Source organism: Zootoca vivipara, chromosome 6, assembly GCF_963506605.1.
Source record: "Zootoca vivipara chromosome 6, rZooViv1.1, whole genome shotgun sequence".
Lineage (NCBI taxonomy): Eukaryota > Metazoa > Chordata > Lepidosauria > Squamata > Lacertidae > Zootoca > Zootoca vivipara.
Genome location: NC_083281.1, coordinates 873,339 through 887,674, shown reverse-complemented (window position 1 = coordinate 887,674; position 14,336 = coordinate 873,339). Strand labels below are relative to the sequence as shown.

Sequence of the window (14,336 nt, the reverse complement as noted above, 5' to 3'; positions counted from 1 at the left end):
AATATAGTAGTTGCTTTGGAAGACGATTATCAGGCATCCGCACAACACGGCCAGTCCAACGAAGTTGATGGTGAAGAATCATCACTTCAACACTGGTGATCTTTGCATCGTCCAGTACACTGGCATTTCTTCGCCTGTCTTCCCAAGTGATGTGTAAAAATTTTCAGAGACATTGTGGATGGAATCTTTCGAGGAGTTGGAAATGGCGTTTATAAGTGGTCCATGTTTCACAAGCATATAGTAAGGTTGGTAGTACAATAGCTTTGTAAACAAGCATTTTGGTTTCCCTGAGAATGTCCTGGTCCTCAAACACTCTGCGCTACAATCAGGAGAAAGCCACACTCACAGAGCTTGGGCCATGCTGGATTTTGACTTATCAACTCCTGTGCAACAGTGGTCCCAACTCCAGGAGTTTAATTCATTCCACATGAAACACAACAATGAGGACTAGTATTTCAATAATATTAGGGTGCGTGGTTGCACCCTAATTCCATCCCCTTCAACATTTCTCCATTGGAAATAGGGACGTCCTAAGGCAAAAAAAGGAAAAGAAACCAAGATCATGGCCACTGGTCCCATCACCTCCTGGCAAATAGAAGGGGAAGAAATGGAGGCAGTGAGATATTTTACTTTCTTGGGCTCCTTGATCACTGCAGATGGTGACAGCAGTCACGAAATTAAAAGACGCCTGCTTCTTGGGAGAAAAGCAATGACAAACCTAGACAGCATCTTAAAAAGCAGAGACATCACCTTGCCTACAAAGGTCCGTATAGTTAAAGCTATGGTTTTCCCAGTAGTGATGTATGGAAGTGAGAGCTGGACCATAAAGAAGGCCGATTGCCAAAGAATAGATGCTTTTGAATTATGGTGCTGGAGGAGACTCTTGAGAGTCCCATGGACTGCAAGAAGATCAAACCTATCCATTCTGAAGGAAATCAGCCCTGAGTGCTCCCTGGAAGGACAGATCCTGAAGCTGAGGCTCCAATACTTTGGCCACCTCATGAGAAGAGAAGACTCCCTGGAAAAGACCCTGATGTTGGGAAAGATGGAGGGCACAAGGAGAAGGGGACGACAGAGGACGAGATGGTTGGACAGTGTTCTCGAAGCTACGAACATGAGTTTGACCAAACTGCGGGAGGCAGTGCAAGACAGGAGTGCCTGGCGTGCTCTGGTCCATGGGGTCACGAAGAGTCGGACACGACTAAATGACAACAACAAAGGCAAAGTGGGACATTCTGGGATCAAATAAAAAACCAGGATGGTTTCTATAAATCCGAATCCGGGGCTGTCCCTGGAAAAGAGGGACACTGGGAGGGCCCACTGGAGGGGGGGGGCAAAAAGTCGTGCAGACGTGTTGTACACTGAAAGAAAAGTATTTGAAGATGATGTACCAGTGGTATTTGACTCCTACAAAGTTGGCAAAAATGTACAAATACCTGCCAGAAATGTAGAGAAAAAGAAGGCACCTGTTTTCATATGTGGTCAGTTCCAGATTTAGGTAGTGTAACAATTATCATGGGAAATACGGATTGACATAGAAGTTATACCTGTAGAGTTTGGAAGAAGATGCAGTTTTAAATTGGGACTCTGGGGAAGGGGGGATGGGAAGTCCTGAGATTCGGAGAAATCTCTGTATATGGACGGACACACACACACACACACACACAATTTGGGTTTTTATAACATTGTATTGGAAAAAATCAAATAAAAATGATTTCAAAAAAGAAGAGGTGGCCAAGCAGAAACAATAGCTACAGGGAGGGGGGCTAGTTGGGTGTTTTGCCCCGGGTTAAGCCTCCAGGGGGGCACCATTGAGGCTGCCTGCCTGTGTATCTTTAACTGCGAGTAGGGGGTGAAATAAAGCTCCTCTAACAAGCTCCTCTTCTCCCTTTTTTGCACGGTTGCTGGCCCCTTCCTGCTCACTGGATATGGCCCCCGAGACCCCATCACAGAGGGGTGATCATGCCCCCCAAAGCCCCAGGGGCGGCACTCGTAGCGCCCCCACCCAGGATGAAGCCTGTTCCTTTTTCATACGGCCTTTGCTCTCCATTTCCCCACACGCTCCATTAAACAGCAGGAAACTGCGCAGGAAGGAAGTCTCTCCCGGAAAAGCCAAATTATTGACGCCACTTTCTTTGCAGGACAAGAGAGAGGAGTGGGGGGGGGAGGAGGACGACGACTCTTGCATGGGTGAGGGAGGAAGGCCAGAGGCGGGTGGCGTGAGAACATAGGGAGAGTCCGGCTGCAGGATCAGCCCACAGCAGACTCGGATTCCATCCCCTCCAACATTTGTCCCATGAAAATAGGGACATCCAATTCCATCCCTTCCAACATTTATCCAGCGAAAATTATTGCTAGCTTGCCTAAAAAGTGGAGACGACCCTTAGTCCCATTTTTCAGCCTTTTGTTACATCAACTTTTCAAACATTTTTAATTTCCAGGCAGCCCTGTACGGGGAAGTTTTTAGTAGTGTATATTTTATTGCATTTTTAATATTTTGTTGGGAGCCGCCTAGAGCAACTTGGGCCACCCTTTCTGATGGGGGGGGGCATAGAAATAAAAAAAATATTTTATAAGATTTGAGACGCGCAGTCTGTATAGTTCCGTCTCAAAGTATTTCCTTTTATGAACAAATGCCCCTTTTGAGCTTTGATCCATATATCTTTGCATTCTCTCTATGCCAATAAAGAGGATTGATTGGATAAAGTCATTATTAACTATTATTATTACTGCCATGTTGATTTTTCTCCTTGGTCCTCTTATTGCTTTATCTATCTTTCGAGCTTGTTTAAGCAACCCAACCATGCGTAAATTTTGTGAAATAATTAGATAACCAAAACCCCTGGGAGCATTTGCCCCACACCTGCGATCTTGGTAAGGATTTGGTCCTCCCCCCCCCCCCAAAAAAAACAACAAGGGAAGCATTTTGGCCAGAAAAGAGACGAATCAGTTTGGATTTCGTTTTTGTTTTTGTTTTTTAAGGCAGAATTTCCATTTCGGGAGGAGAGAAGGTTAAAAACAAAAAACCCTGGCACTGCTTTTGCAATTTACAACAAGGGAAGGGTGTCCGTTTTTTTCCTCCAGCATGGTAGGATCAGAACTCGCCTCCCTCTCGCCCATCAGGTCCGCGATAATGGCGGAAGGAGGGAGAAGCGGTCCCGATTCTCGTTCCGGAGCCCCGAAATGCCTGGCGGTGCTCCTTCTATTTTCTTCCTCCCCCGCCGCTCCTCAGTTCCAGACCTTGTGGCAAGGAGTTCCGTGGGGGAATGACGACAGGCCGGATTGCGGCAGGGAAGACGCTTCCTTCGACCCACTCGAGGTCGGATGAGCTCCGCGGTTGCGTGTGACCTTTTTTTTGGGGGGGGGGGGACGGACAGCCCCAGCCCCAGCCCCAGAGACAGGCGTGGTGGGGAGAGAGGAGCTAGATTTTCAAGCAGGCATCTTGCGGGGAGGCAGGCAAGGAGCTCCCTTTGTGCTGGCAGGCGGGAGGCTGCTCTCCCTGCAGGGACAGAAGGGGGGAAATAAATAATAAAATCGCAGAGGGACCCCCAGGGGGACATCTATTCCAGCCACCTGCAAATGCAGGGATCTTTTTGCCCAAAGTAGGATTCGAACCCATGGCCCTAAGAGGCAGCCTAGCACATAGTTTCCTTTCTGCCCCATCATTTCCCCCTTTCTCTCCCCCATCTCTGTCTCTCTCTCTCTCTGTGGCACCCCCCCCCCACAGGGTCCTTATAGGGCAGGCATCCCCAAACTGCGGCTCTCCAGATGTTTTGGCCTACAATTCCCATGATCCCTAGCTAACAGGACCAGTGGTCAGGGAAGATGGGAATTGTAGTCCAAAACATCTGGAGGGCCGAAGTTTGGAGGTGCCTGTTATAGGGCATCCTCAGCCTAAGAGGCCATTGCGACGGGATTAGGGGATATAAAAAGAGGGGAGACCAGGGTTCCGCAAAGTGGGGGGGGGGCGGATATACAGGTGAAACTCGGAAAATTAGAATATCGTCGAAAAGTGCATTTATTTCAGTAACGCAACTTAAAAGGAGAAACCAATATATGAGATAGATGCATGACATGCAAAGCAAGATATTTCAAGCCTTTATTTGTTGTCATTGTAATTATTTGTCGTTAGGCGGGTCAATTATAAATGGAATGTCATTAATGAAATGTCATAGCGATGTTTATTTTTGTATTTTTGTAACTATTTGTTTTCTTACTGTGGAATTTCCAAAAGAAAGCATTTGTAAAAATTAAAAGGAAAATTTAAAAATAGTAAGTTGCATTCCTGAACTAAATGCACTTTTCGACGGTATTCTAATTTTCCGAGTTTCACCTATCACAGTAAATGGGATGGGAATAGTAAATAATGCAAAAGAATTTATTTTCTATTTTAAAAAGTGCATTGGAATTGTACGTGGAATTTCCGGAAATTTAATTTTAAAATTCAGGGGGGGGGGAGTTAAAGCAAAAAAAAAAAAATGTATATTCTAAAAATTGAATTGTAAAATGAAACCAAAAAAATTGTATGTGGAATTATATGTGGAATTTCTGGAAATTTAATTTTAAAATTAAAGGGGAGGAAATGAAAGCAAAAAAAAATTGTATGTGGAATTTCTGGAAATTTAATTTTAAAATTAAAGGGGGGAATTAAAGCAAAAAATATTGTATATGGAATTTCTGGAAATTTAATTTAAAAATTAAAGGGGGGTAAATTAAAGCAAAAACAAAAATTGTATGTGGAACTATTGGAAATTTAATTTGAAAATTAAAAGGGGGGGATTAAAGCAAAAACAAAAGAGGCAGGGGAAAGTGACCCACCCCCAAAGTGGATCCTTGGCCCTCCCCACACTGTCCCAAATCCATTGTGGGAGGGCAACGACGACCCACAGCTAGGAGTGGCCCTCTGGAGGGGAAAGAGATGGGAGACACCTAGCCAAATGGGTGGAGTATAATTATTATTATTATTATTATTATTATTATTATTATTATTATCATTCGACAAGCACTTGCCTTATACAGCTTACAGACGACACCCAGGAGGTTGGATTGCGCTTCACCCTGGAGTTCTTCCGTGTGGTTCTGGGGTTGGGGGGGCGGAATAAGAAGGAAATCAGTGGGGCAGGCGATGCGGGGGGCCCCCCTTAATCCCTCCCCTGTGACAGAAAACTCAGGGCGCTCTGCTGAAATAGGAACGGACCCCTGGAAAACCACCCAGTTCTTTTAATTTATTTGTTGCCCTTTCAGACCTAGAGATGGAAGGGGGGAACCCCAAAGGTCCTCTAGTCCAACCCCGGGCAATGCAGAAATCGCAACTCAAGGCGGCGGGTGCGAATCCCCCTCTTCTCCTTTTATCGCCACAAGGAGACTAGGCCGGGAGGGATTCAATTCGCACCCCAACCTTCCCTCACTTTTCTGTCCCGCTTCCCCCCTTTTTATCTTCACCACAACCCTGCAAAGTAGGCAAGGGAGAGAGACTGGCCGCAGTGACCTTCAGGTGAGCGGCGATTCAAACTCGGGTCTCTCCCGGGTCCAAACTCTAAAGCTAAATAAAGATGGGCTTATGTTCCTAGAACCACCCGAAAGGGTTCCCCGAAGGTCATCCAGCCCAACCCCCTGCAATTTGGGGGTCACAACGCAACTCTTTTTGGGGAAATTTATTATTTTATTATTATTAAATATCTCAGCATGAACGGAAGTCAAGAAATTTGTAGCTGTTGATAAGGGACTAAAGATCAGGGCTGAATGCAATTGGATTAACGAAGATTTCGGAAATTAAGAAACCCAGCACACCTCAAGTCACTAAAAATATATAATTGGCTGTATAATTGATCTACATTTGGATGGGAATTGTAATTTGACATTGATAAAATGTGCCTCTTATCGGATTTCAATCATTGAAAATTAAATTGATTTATTTGGAAGGCAGGGGGTCGCAACGATTATCTGAAACCAACGGGCCTCCTGCCTGCAAAGCGGGTTGCTGGCTTTCAGCGCTGGCTTTTAAATCTGCGGGTGGAGCGAGACTCGAACTCGGGGCCTGCGCCGCCCGAAGCGGGTACCAATTTGGGCGGATGCTACCAGGGCATCTCCGGCCAGGACTTACCCCGTTGACAGCGATCCAGGGCACATATTTGTGGGGTGGGCGGAGAGCATCGGTGAGCTGCGCGTTTTGGTGCATAAGCTTATTGCCCAGGTCTCCGCTCACACAAGACGTGACGTTGGCAAGGGAGACCTCTCTCGGCGGGTACAACTTCATGCACTGGAGAGATCAGAGGATGGGGAGAGAGAGAGAGAGAGAGAGGCGAGGCCCGGTTATCCCCCTTCTTCCCCAAACTTGCCCCCAAACCGGAGACCCCGCCGCCCCTGCGAGGCGGGTTGCCGCAGGAAGGAATTTGGGGGACGTACCGTTTCCAAATTCTGGGTGACGCTGGCGCCTGACTCCATGCAGAAGATGAGAGGTAAGTAGCTCCCCTCGTCGCCGAGCAGGTGGATGAGGCAGGCCTGCGGGGAGCAGGGGGTAAGGGTTAGAGCAGAGGGGGGGGGAGTTTCATACTTCTCACGTCCCAGAGATAGATAGGTGTACCCACCTCCATCAGGTTGCCCAGGCATTCATCAGGGCCATGCTGGCATTCAAATTCCCACTTGGAGGGACCCTTTTTCTCCTGCGAGAGAGGGAGGGGGAGAGAGAGAGAGGACGGGCGTCAGGGGAAATGAAGGTGGGTGGGTGCAGCCTTCCCCCCCCCCGCTGCTCAGGGGATTGGGACCGACCTTTGCGTTCCCGTAAGGGACCAGGGTGATATTCATGGCTTCGCCCACCAAAAGCGCGGTAGGGAAGAGCTGGAAGACCAGGAAGGACCGGCAGGCGGGGCAGAGGCTCTCGTAGTAGAGGCTGACGGAGACGGGCTCTGCTTTTTTCCGGGGGGAGCTCAGCCGGGCGCAGTGCTTTTCTGCCTGCGAAAGGAAACAGCAGTGAAGCCTCCAGCTGCAGGGGCAGCGTACCTTCAAGATACGTGCAGGGACGCGGGTCAGCGGTCCCTTTACCTTTACAAATCAGTATGCGGATGACACCCAGCTCTACCTCTCTTTTAAATCAGAACCAGGGAAGGCAGTGAATGTCCTGTGTGAGTGTCTGGAGACGGTTGGAAGATGGATGGCGGCTAACAGATTGAGGTTGAATCCTGACAAGACAGAAGTACTGTTTGTGGGGGACAGGAGGCAGGCAGGTATGGGGGACTCCCTGGTCCTGAATGGGGTAACTGTGCCCCTGAAGGACCAGGTGTGCAGCCTGAGAGTTATTTTGGACTCCCAGCTGTCCATGGAGGCGCAGGTCAATTCTGTGTCCAGGGCGGCTGTCTGCCAGCTCCCTCTGGTATGCAGGATGAGACCCTACCTGCCCACGGACTGTCTCACCAGAGTGGTGCATGCTCTGGTTATCTCCCGCTTGGACTACTGCAATGCGCTCTACGTGGGGCAGCCTTTGAAGGTGACCCAGAAACTGCAATTAATCCAGAATTCAGCATCTGGACTGGTGACTGGGAGTGGCTGCCGGGACCACATAAAACCGATCCTGAGAAATCTACACTGGCTCCCAGTATATTTCCGAGCACAATTCAAAGTGTTGGTGCTGACCTTGAAAGCCCTAAATGGCCTCAAAGGTCCAGTATACCTGAAGGAGCGTCTCCACCTCCATCGTTCTGTCCGGACACTGAGGTCCAGCACCGAGGGCCTTTTGGCGGTTCCCTCGTTGCGAGAAGCCAAGTTGCAGGGAACTAGGCAGAGAGCCTTCTCGGTAGTGGCGCCCGCCCTGTGGAACGCCCTTCCATCGGAGGTCAGGGAGATGAACAACTACCTGACATTTAGAAAACCCCTAAAGGCAGCCCTGTTTAGGGAAGTTTTTAATCTGTGATATTTTAATTTATATTTTGTATTTGTTGGAAGCCACCCAGAGTGGCCGGCAAAGACCAGCCAGATGGGCGGGGTATAAATAATAATAATAATAATAATAATAATAATAATAATAATAATAATACAAATACGTGCACCCAATGATCCACCGAAACCAGAGCCCTTCCTGTCGAGATGGATCTACAATTAGAGAAGGCTACGGAACATGATTTCGATACACGATCACCGCGGAAAGACTTTGTACACACAAAGATGGGAGAATTAAGCAATACCTGCTGAATCATCGAGTCAGGAGCATGGCCAGATTTAGGATGGAGAGGCCCTCAGCTCCTGAAGGTCATGGGGCCCTTTCTATGTCCAGCTGTCCTTTGTCAACAACAAATGGTCACTGTTTTTTTGTGTTGAATATATGCTATATGGCAAGCATGGCCAAACTTGGCCCGCCAGCTGTTTCGGGACTACAGCTCCCATCATCCCTAGCTAACAGGATCAGTGGTCAGGGGTGATGGGAATTGTAGTCCCAAAACAGCTGGAGGGCCAAGTTTGGCCATGCCTGCTATATGGTCATTGATGGACCTAATAGGTGTCGAAAGCCATTTGCACATAGAATCATAGAATCCGAGAGTTGGAAGAGACCACAAGGGCCATCCAGTCCAACCCCCTGCCAAGCAGGAAACACCATCAAAGCATTCTTGACATATGCCTGTCAAGCCTCTGCTTAAAGACCTCCAAAGAAGGAGACTCGTCCACACTCCTTGGTAGCAAATTCCACTGCCAAACAGCTCTTACTGTCAGGAAGTTCTTCCTAATGTTTAGGTGGAATCTTCTTTCTTGTAGCTTGAATCCATTGCTCTGTGTCCGCTTCTCTGGAGCAGCAGAAAACAACCTTTCTCCCTCCTCTATATAACATCCTTTTATATATTTGAACATGGCTATCATATCACACCTTAACCTTCTCTTCTCCAGGCTAAACATACCCAGCTCCCTAAGCCGTTCCTCATAAGGCATCGTTTCCAGGCCTTTGACCATTTTGGTTGCCCTCCTCTGGACACGTTCCAGCTTGTCAGTATCCTTCCTGAACTGTGGTGCCCAGAACTGGACACAGTACTCCAGGTGAGGTCTGACCAGAGCAGAATACAGTGGTACTATTACTTCCCTTTATGTGGCCACACAGCCAGTCCATGGAGAATGTAGGCACCCTATATATAAAAATAAGCAAACCAGTGATATTTGACTTACATCCTAGGAGCCTCCACAACACAAAACACTGTTGCTGGATGTAGGTTTTATTTTATTTGCTTTTTATCATATATTTTGGAATTGGACATCCAGGTTTTTTTCCTTTAAATTTTTGGGGGGCCTCCAAGAGAGTGGGGCCCGAAGCTATAGGTTGTTTAGCTTATAGGTAAATCCGGCACTGGGTCTGAGAGACGGTGGGGGGGGGGCAATGCAGAACGGGGCGACTGGGTGGCAGAAAGACAATCTCAGCTCATGTCTTGTTTTATTTGGGATTTGGGATCGCTTTACTGACGATTTGCCAAGTATTCTATACGGTTTATGCTTCTTTTCGTGACGTTCCATTATGCTATTTTTATCTTCCGTCCATTCCGGCTTGCCCAGCCACTGCCAAAGTGTCCTTTCTCTTGGCAGATTGAGATGAGCAGGGGACAGCAAAGGCGGCAAGGTTTTTAGCTGGGGCAATCAGAATAAGGTCCGCATGCAAAACCCTAAAATGTGTTTTATAGCATTGACTTTCTTTATTTTTATTCTTTTGTATATTGTATTGTTGAGCGCAAAATATGGTCTGAAGCTCAACATCAAAAAAAACAAGATCATGGCCACTGGTCCCATCACCTCATGGCAAATAGAAGGGGAAGAAATGGAGGCAGTGAGAGATTTTACTTTCTTGGGCTCCTTGATCACTGCAGATGGTGACAGCAGTCACGAAATTAAAAGACGCCTGCTTCTCGGGAGAAAAGCAATGACAAACCTAGACAGCATCTTCAAAAGCAGAGACATCACCTTGCCGACAAAGGTCCGTATAGTTAAAGCTATGGTTTTCCCAGTAGTGATGTATGGAAGTGAGAGCTGGACCATAAAGAAGGCTGATCGCCGAAGAATTGATGCTTTTGAATTATGGTGCTGGAGGAGACTCTTGAGAGTCCCATGGACTGCAAGAAGATCAAACCTATCCATTCTTAAGGAAATCAGCCCTGAGTGCTCACTGGAAGGACAGATCGTGAAGCTGAGGCTCCAATACTTTGGCCACCTCATGAGAAGAGAAGAATCCTTGGAAAAGACCCTGATGTTGGGAAAGATGGAGGGCACTAGGAGAAGGGGACGACAGAGGACAAGATGGTTGGACAGTGTTCTCGAAGCTATGAACATGAGTTTGACCAAACTGCGGGAGGCAGTGCAAGACAGGAGTGCCTGGCGTGCTATGGTCCATGGGGTCACGAAGAGTCGGACACGACTAAACGACAACAACAAAGTCAAAGTGGGACATTCCGGGATCAAATAAAAAACCAGGATGGTTTCTATAAATCCGAATCCGGGGCTGTCCCTGGAAAAGAGGGACAGGTATAACCAAGGTATAACTGTATATGGATATGTATTTTTGTATTGTATTACGGTGCTGGAGGAGACTCTTGAGAGTCCCATGGACTGCAAGAAGATCAAACCTATCAATTGCGGGAGGCAGTGGAAGACAGGAGTGCCTAGCGTGCTATGGTCCATGGGGTCACGAAGAGGCGGACACGACTAAATGACTAAACAACAATTGTTGTTTTATCGCTATGGCCAACAGCTGACGCAAACAAAGATTCTTTCTTTCGTTTGTAAGCCGTTTTGGTTTGAACAAAAAGTGACACAGAAATAGCATCGATAAAATAAATAATGATGTCGCCCCAACCACAACGGCCCCTTGCCAGGCCAGCTTCCTCCTCCATCTTTCGAGAGGGAAGTGAAAGCATCAGGGGGGGGCGCCTACTGAAATGCATGGTGGGGCTTCCCCCCCCAAAAAAAGATGCTGAGAAAATGGGGGTACTGCAAATGCAAAGGTGTGTTGGGCTTGGGTCAACGAGGAGATGTTTTGCCTCTGCTATTTTGGGAGCTGTCTTAACCCCGAGCCTTGGTCCATCTATAGCTCAGCACCACCCACACTGGCCGGCAGCTGCTCTCCGGAGCTACCATCAGAGTTTGAACCCGGGACCTTTGGCTTAGATCCTTCGGCTCAGCCACAAAGCTCTCCCTAGGTGCCTTTGAGCCTCGATCCCTCAGCCTAGCCTACCCTGCAGGGTTGTTGCGAAGATGATATGGCGAGCGTTTGCCGGGAACCTCGGAGAACCGTGGCTCGCTCAGCCACTCCTGGACAGAACCTGTTTCATGGCATGGATTAAGGGAGGGGTAGGGGAATAAATAATCCACTTTAGTAGCTGATGTTATAAGAATTTTAAGGTCTTAGATATATAATGAATGTTCATAAATGTACGAGCAAACACATACATAAATGATTGAAAACAGTACAAGAAGACAGTCCTGAGACCATTTTGACTCCCAAGCTGACCAAATGTTTCTCTGCAAGGAGGGAGGGGGGTGAGGGAACCTTCCCCGTTGTCTGGGGAATTAAGTAATTACCATCTCAAAGAAATGGCCAGGCTACCCAGGAAAAATGCAATCAGATAAGGCATTTTCAGATAACCTGGCAGACAGGAAAAACAACAACATTCAAATTTCTGTTGTAGACCGCCTTTTCTGTGATGTAGGTATGATATATCTGGGGGGTGGTCTTGGGCTGCACCCCTTCTGTGGTGTGTGTGTGTGTGGAGGGGTGGTCTTGAGCTCCAGGGCAGGGAATTTCAAAATGTCTATATAATGGCAGGCACACCTTTGTTCTGGGTCCTCCTCCTTTCTCCTGCCTGGGAGGGGAGCACCCTGTTGCAACAGTTCAATAAAGATCAGGCTTACTAGCTGCTTTGCTTCTCAATATTCTCTGGCTGGCCTTTGTTATTTCTCCTACCGATGGAGAACCTACCAAGGACTCTGTAAGGGCTCTTGTGTACCCCATAAGGGAATAAGGGCAGATTTTGTTTACAACGCTGATGAAATACTATTTTAAATCTTCACATTGACCAGGCTGCCTGTTGAAGCTGCTGGGAGATGGGAGTTCAGTCACATATGCAGGGCCCCAACCTCAAACTTTCATCCCTAGAGATGTGGGGTTGGGGGGGCCAAATCTAGATCCTTGCTGGTTCCGGGCAAAATTCAATCACATCCCCACCCAAGTCAACGGCAGGACTAAAGCTAATATTTTGGGGGATAGGGAGGCTACGGCACAAGAAACCTGCTTTAATAAATTTTGCTTTTTGCTGTAAGGAAAGTTATGAGAAAATGAGCTGGAAATGGATTGGGTGGCTGTTGTCGTTTGGAGAGGAGGCTATGAAATCTGCCCGGCACATCGCTCTGACCTCTCTGCAAACAGATCAGGATGAATGATGCTCAATAAAGTGGGGGGGGGGGTCAACAGTGCCCCTCTGTGGTCCTTGACCTTTTCCTTTTTTTCTCTTATAACGGCAATGGTGCCCCCCTGAGAGGTGCTGGAACTGAGCTCTGGCTGGAAAAAAGCCCTGAAGGTGATGATTCTGTGCCCCCTTGGCTTGGTGCCCTGCACGGGGGACTCTCCAGCACCTCCAGCACTGAGTCCAGCCCTGTGTCCTCCCAGCGAGGTGCCCCCCAAGGGGCATAGGCAAGACCGAGAGAAACTGCATATATACCCACTCTTCCTCCCCACCACTCTTAAGGTAGACTGCCTCTGTCCACGGCAGGACTCAGGAGTGCCAACTTGGCCCTGCGCCCGTGGGTGCCTGTGGCTGCCATGCAGTGTGCATGAATGGCCCTGGCAGCAAAAAATTGTGAATGCCCGGACTCTTCATGGGGAAATCTGTGGGCAACCCCTATAGTCCTCGGGTCTCCATTTAGGAATCATACGAAGACCCCTGCGGCAGTTGTATCAGGCCAAAAGGGGCGCATCGGAGTCCAGCCTCCTGCCCCCCAGTGGCAACCAGGTGATGCCCCCCTGGGAAGAACCCCCCTCCCGCCCCCAAGCAGGACCCGTGCGCCACACAGCAGCTATTCGGAGTCATCAGTTCCTCTGAGTTTTGGGGGGGGGGTGTCGCACAAAGCCATGTGGGTAGCCCCCCGTCGCCACTGCTAGCCCCCTTCCTCTCTCCAAGCCCCCACCCGCCCACCCCACCCGCAACGTGGGTGGCCACCCCTCCCCCTCCGCGTGGCTCCGGATTTGCCAACTCGGCTGCGCGCAAAGAAGAAGGCGCTTCTTTCTTCTCGCCACCTTCGCTTTCCCTTTCCTCACCTTGCAAGCCAGCGCGATCTCGCTGGAGCCGCACCACTGGTGCGGGGGGTAGTCGCAAGGGGCGCCCCCCAGGGCGATGCCCGCCGTGACCCCCAGGCAGCAGAAAGCGGCAATCGACGACAGGAGCCAGCCGGGAGCCATGGCGAGGAGAGGTGCCGGGCGGTGCGCAATGGCAAGGCGGAGTGCGCAACGGCAAGGCGGAGTGCGCACGGCGGGGGCGAGTCGGGCGGCTCTTAAAAACCCTTTGTCGGCTCCGCCCTTTCCCTCTTCTTCCTCCTCCTCACAACCCGTTCGTCTTCTTCTCCTGCGGTTGCTGCTCCGGGTGTGAGTCAGCCGGCCCCTGAGCTGCTCCAGAGGAGGAGGAGCCGGACTCTTGGAAAGCCCCAGACCGGGAGATTTAGAGGAAAGACCACTGTGCGCGCGCCTGTTTCAAAGCAACAACAACTTTCCAAGTGTCCCTACGGTATTTTCCAGGGGAAATACCGTGTCCATGGAAGACAATCTTACTCGGCTAGGAGGGATCGCCAAAGAAAGAAATGGATAGGTTCGATCTTCTTGCAGTCCATGGGACTCTCAAGAGTCTCCTCCAGCACCATAATTCATAATTCAAAAGCATCTATTCTTTGGCAATCAGCCTTCTTTATGGTCCAGCTCTCACTTCCATACATCACTACTGGGAAAACCAGCTTTAACTATACGGACCTTTGTTGGCAAGGTGATGTCTCTGCTTTTTAAGATGCTGTCTAGGTTTGTCATTGCTTTTCTCCCAAGAAGCAGGCGTCTTTTAATTTCGTGACTGCTGTCACCATCTGCAGTGATCATGGAGCCCAAGAAAGTAAAATCTCTCACTGCCTCCATTTCTTCCCCTTCTATTTGCCAGGAGGTGATGGGACCAGTGGCCATGATCTTGGTTTTTTTGATGTTGAGCTTCAGACCATATTTTGCGCTCTCCTCTTTCACCCTCATTAAAAGGTTCTTCAATTCCTCCTCACTTTCTGCCATCAAGGTTGTGTCATCAGCATATCTGAGGTTGTTGATATTACTTCTGGCAATCTTAATTCCA

The 14,336-nt window shown here is 48.8% G+C and overlaps 1 protein-coding gene across 1 annotated transcript; it reads right to left on the bottom strand.

The window, feature by feature from the left end:
* Positions 1-3,361: 3,361 nt before the first annotated feature.
* IFI30 (IFI30 lysosomal thiol reductase) lies at positions 3,362-14,021 on the bottom strand. The gene is made up of 6 exons (XM_060276505.1): positions 13,274-14,021; positions 6,769-6,951; positions 6,588-6,662; positions 6,406-6,501; positions 6,104-6,259; positions 3,362-5,079 (listed from the first exon to the last, which is right to left on the bottom strand). The coding sequence occupies exons 1-6, from the start codon at positions 13,412-13,414 to the stop codon at positions 4,930-4,932; spliced, it is 801 nt and encodes a 266-aa protein (XP_060132488.1). The 5' UTR covers positions 13,415-14,021; the 3' UTR covers positions 3,362-4,929.
* Positions 14,022-14,336: the final 315 nt, after the last annotated feature.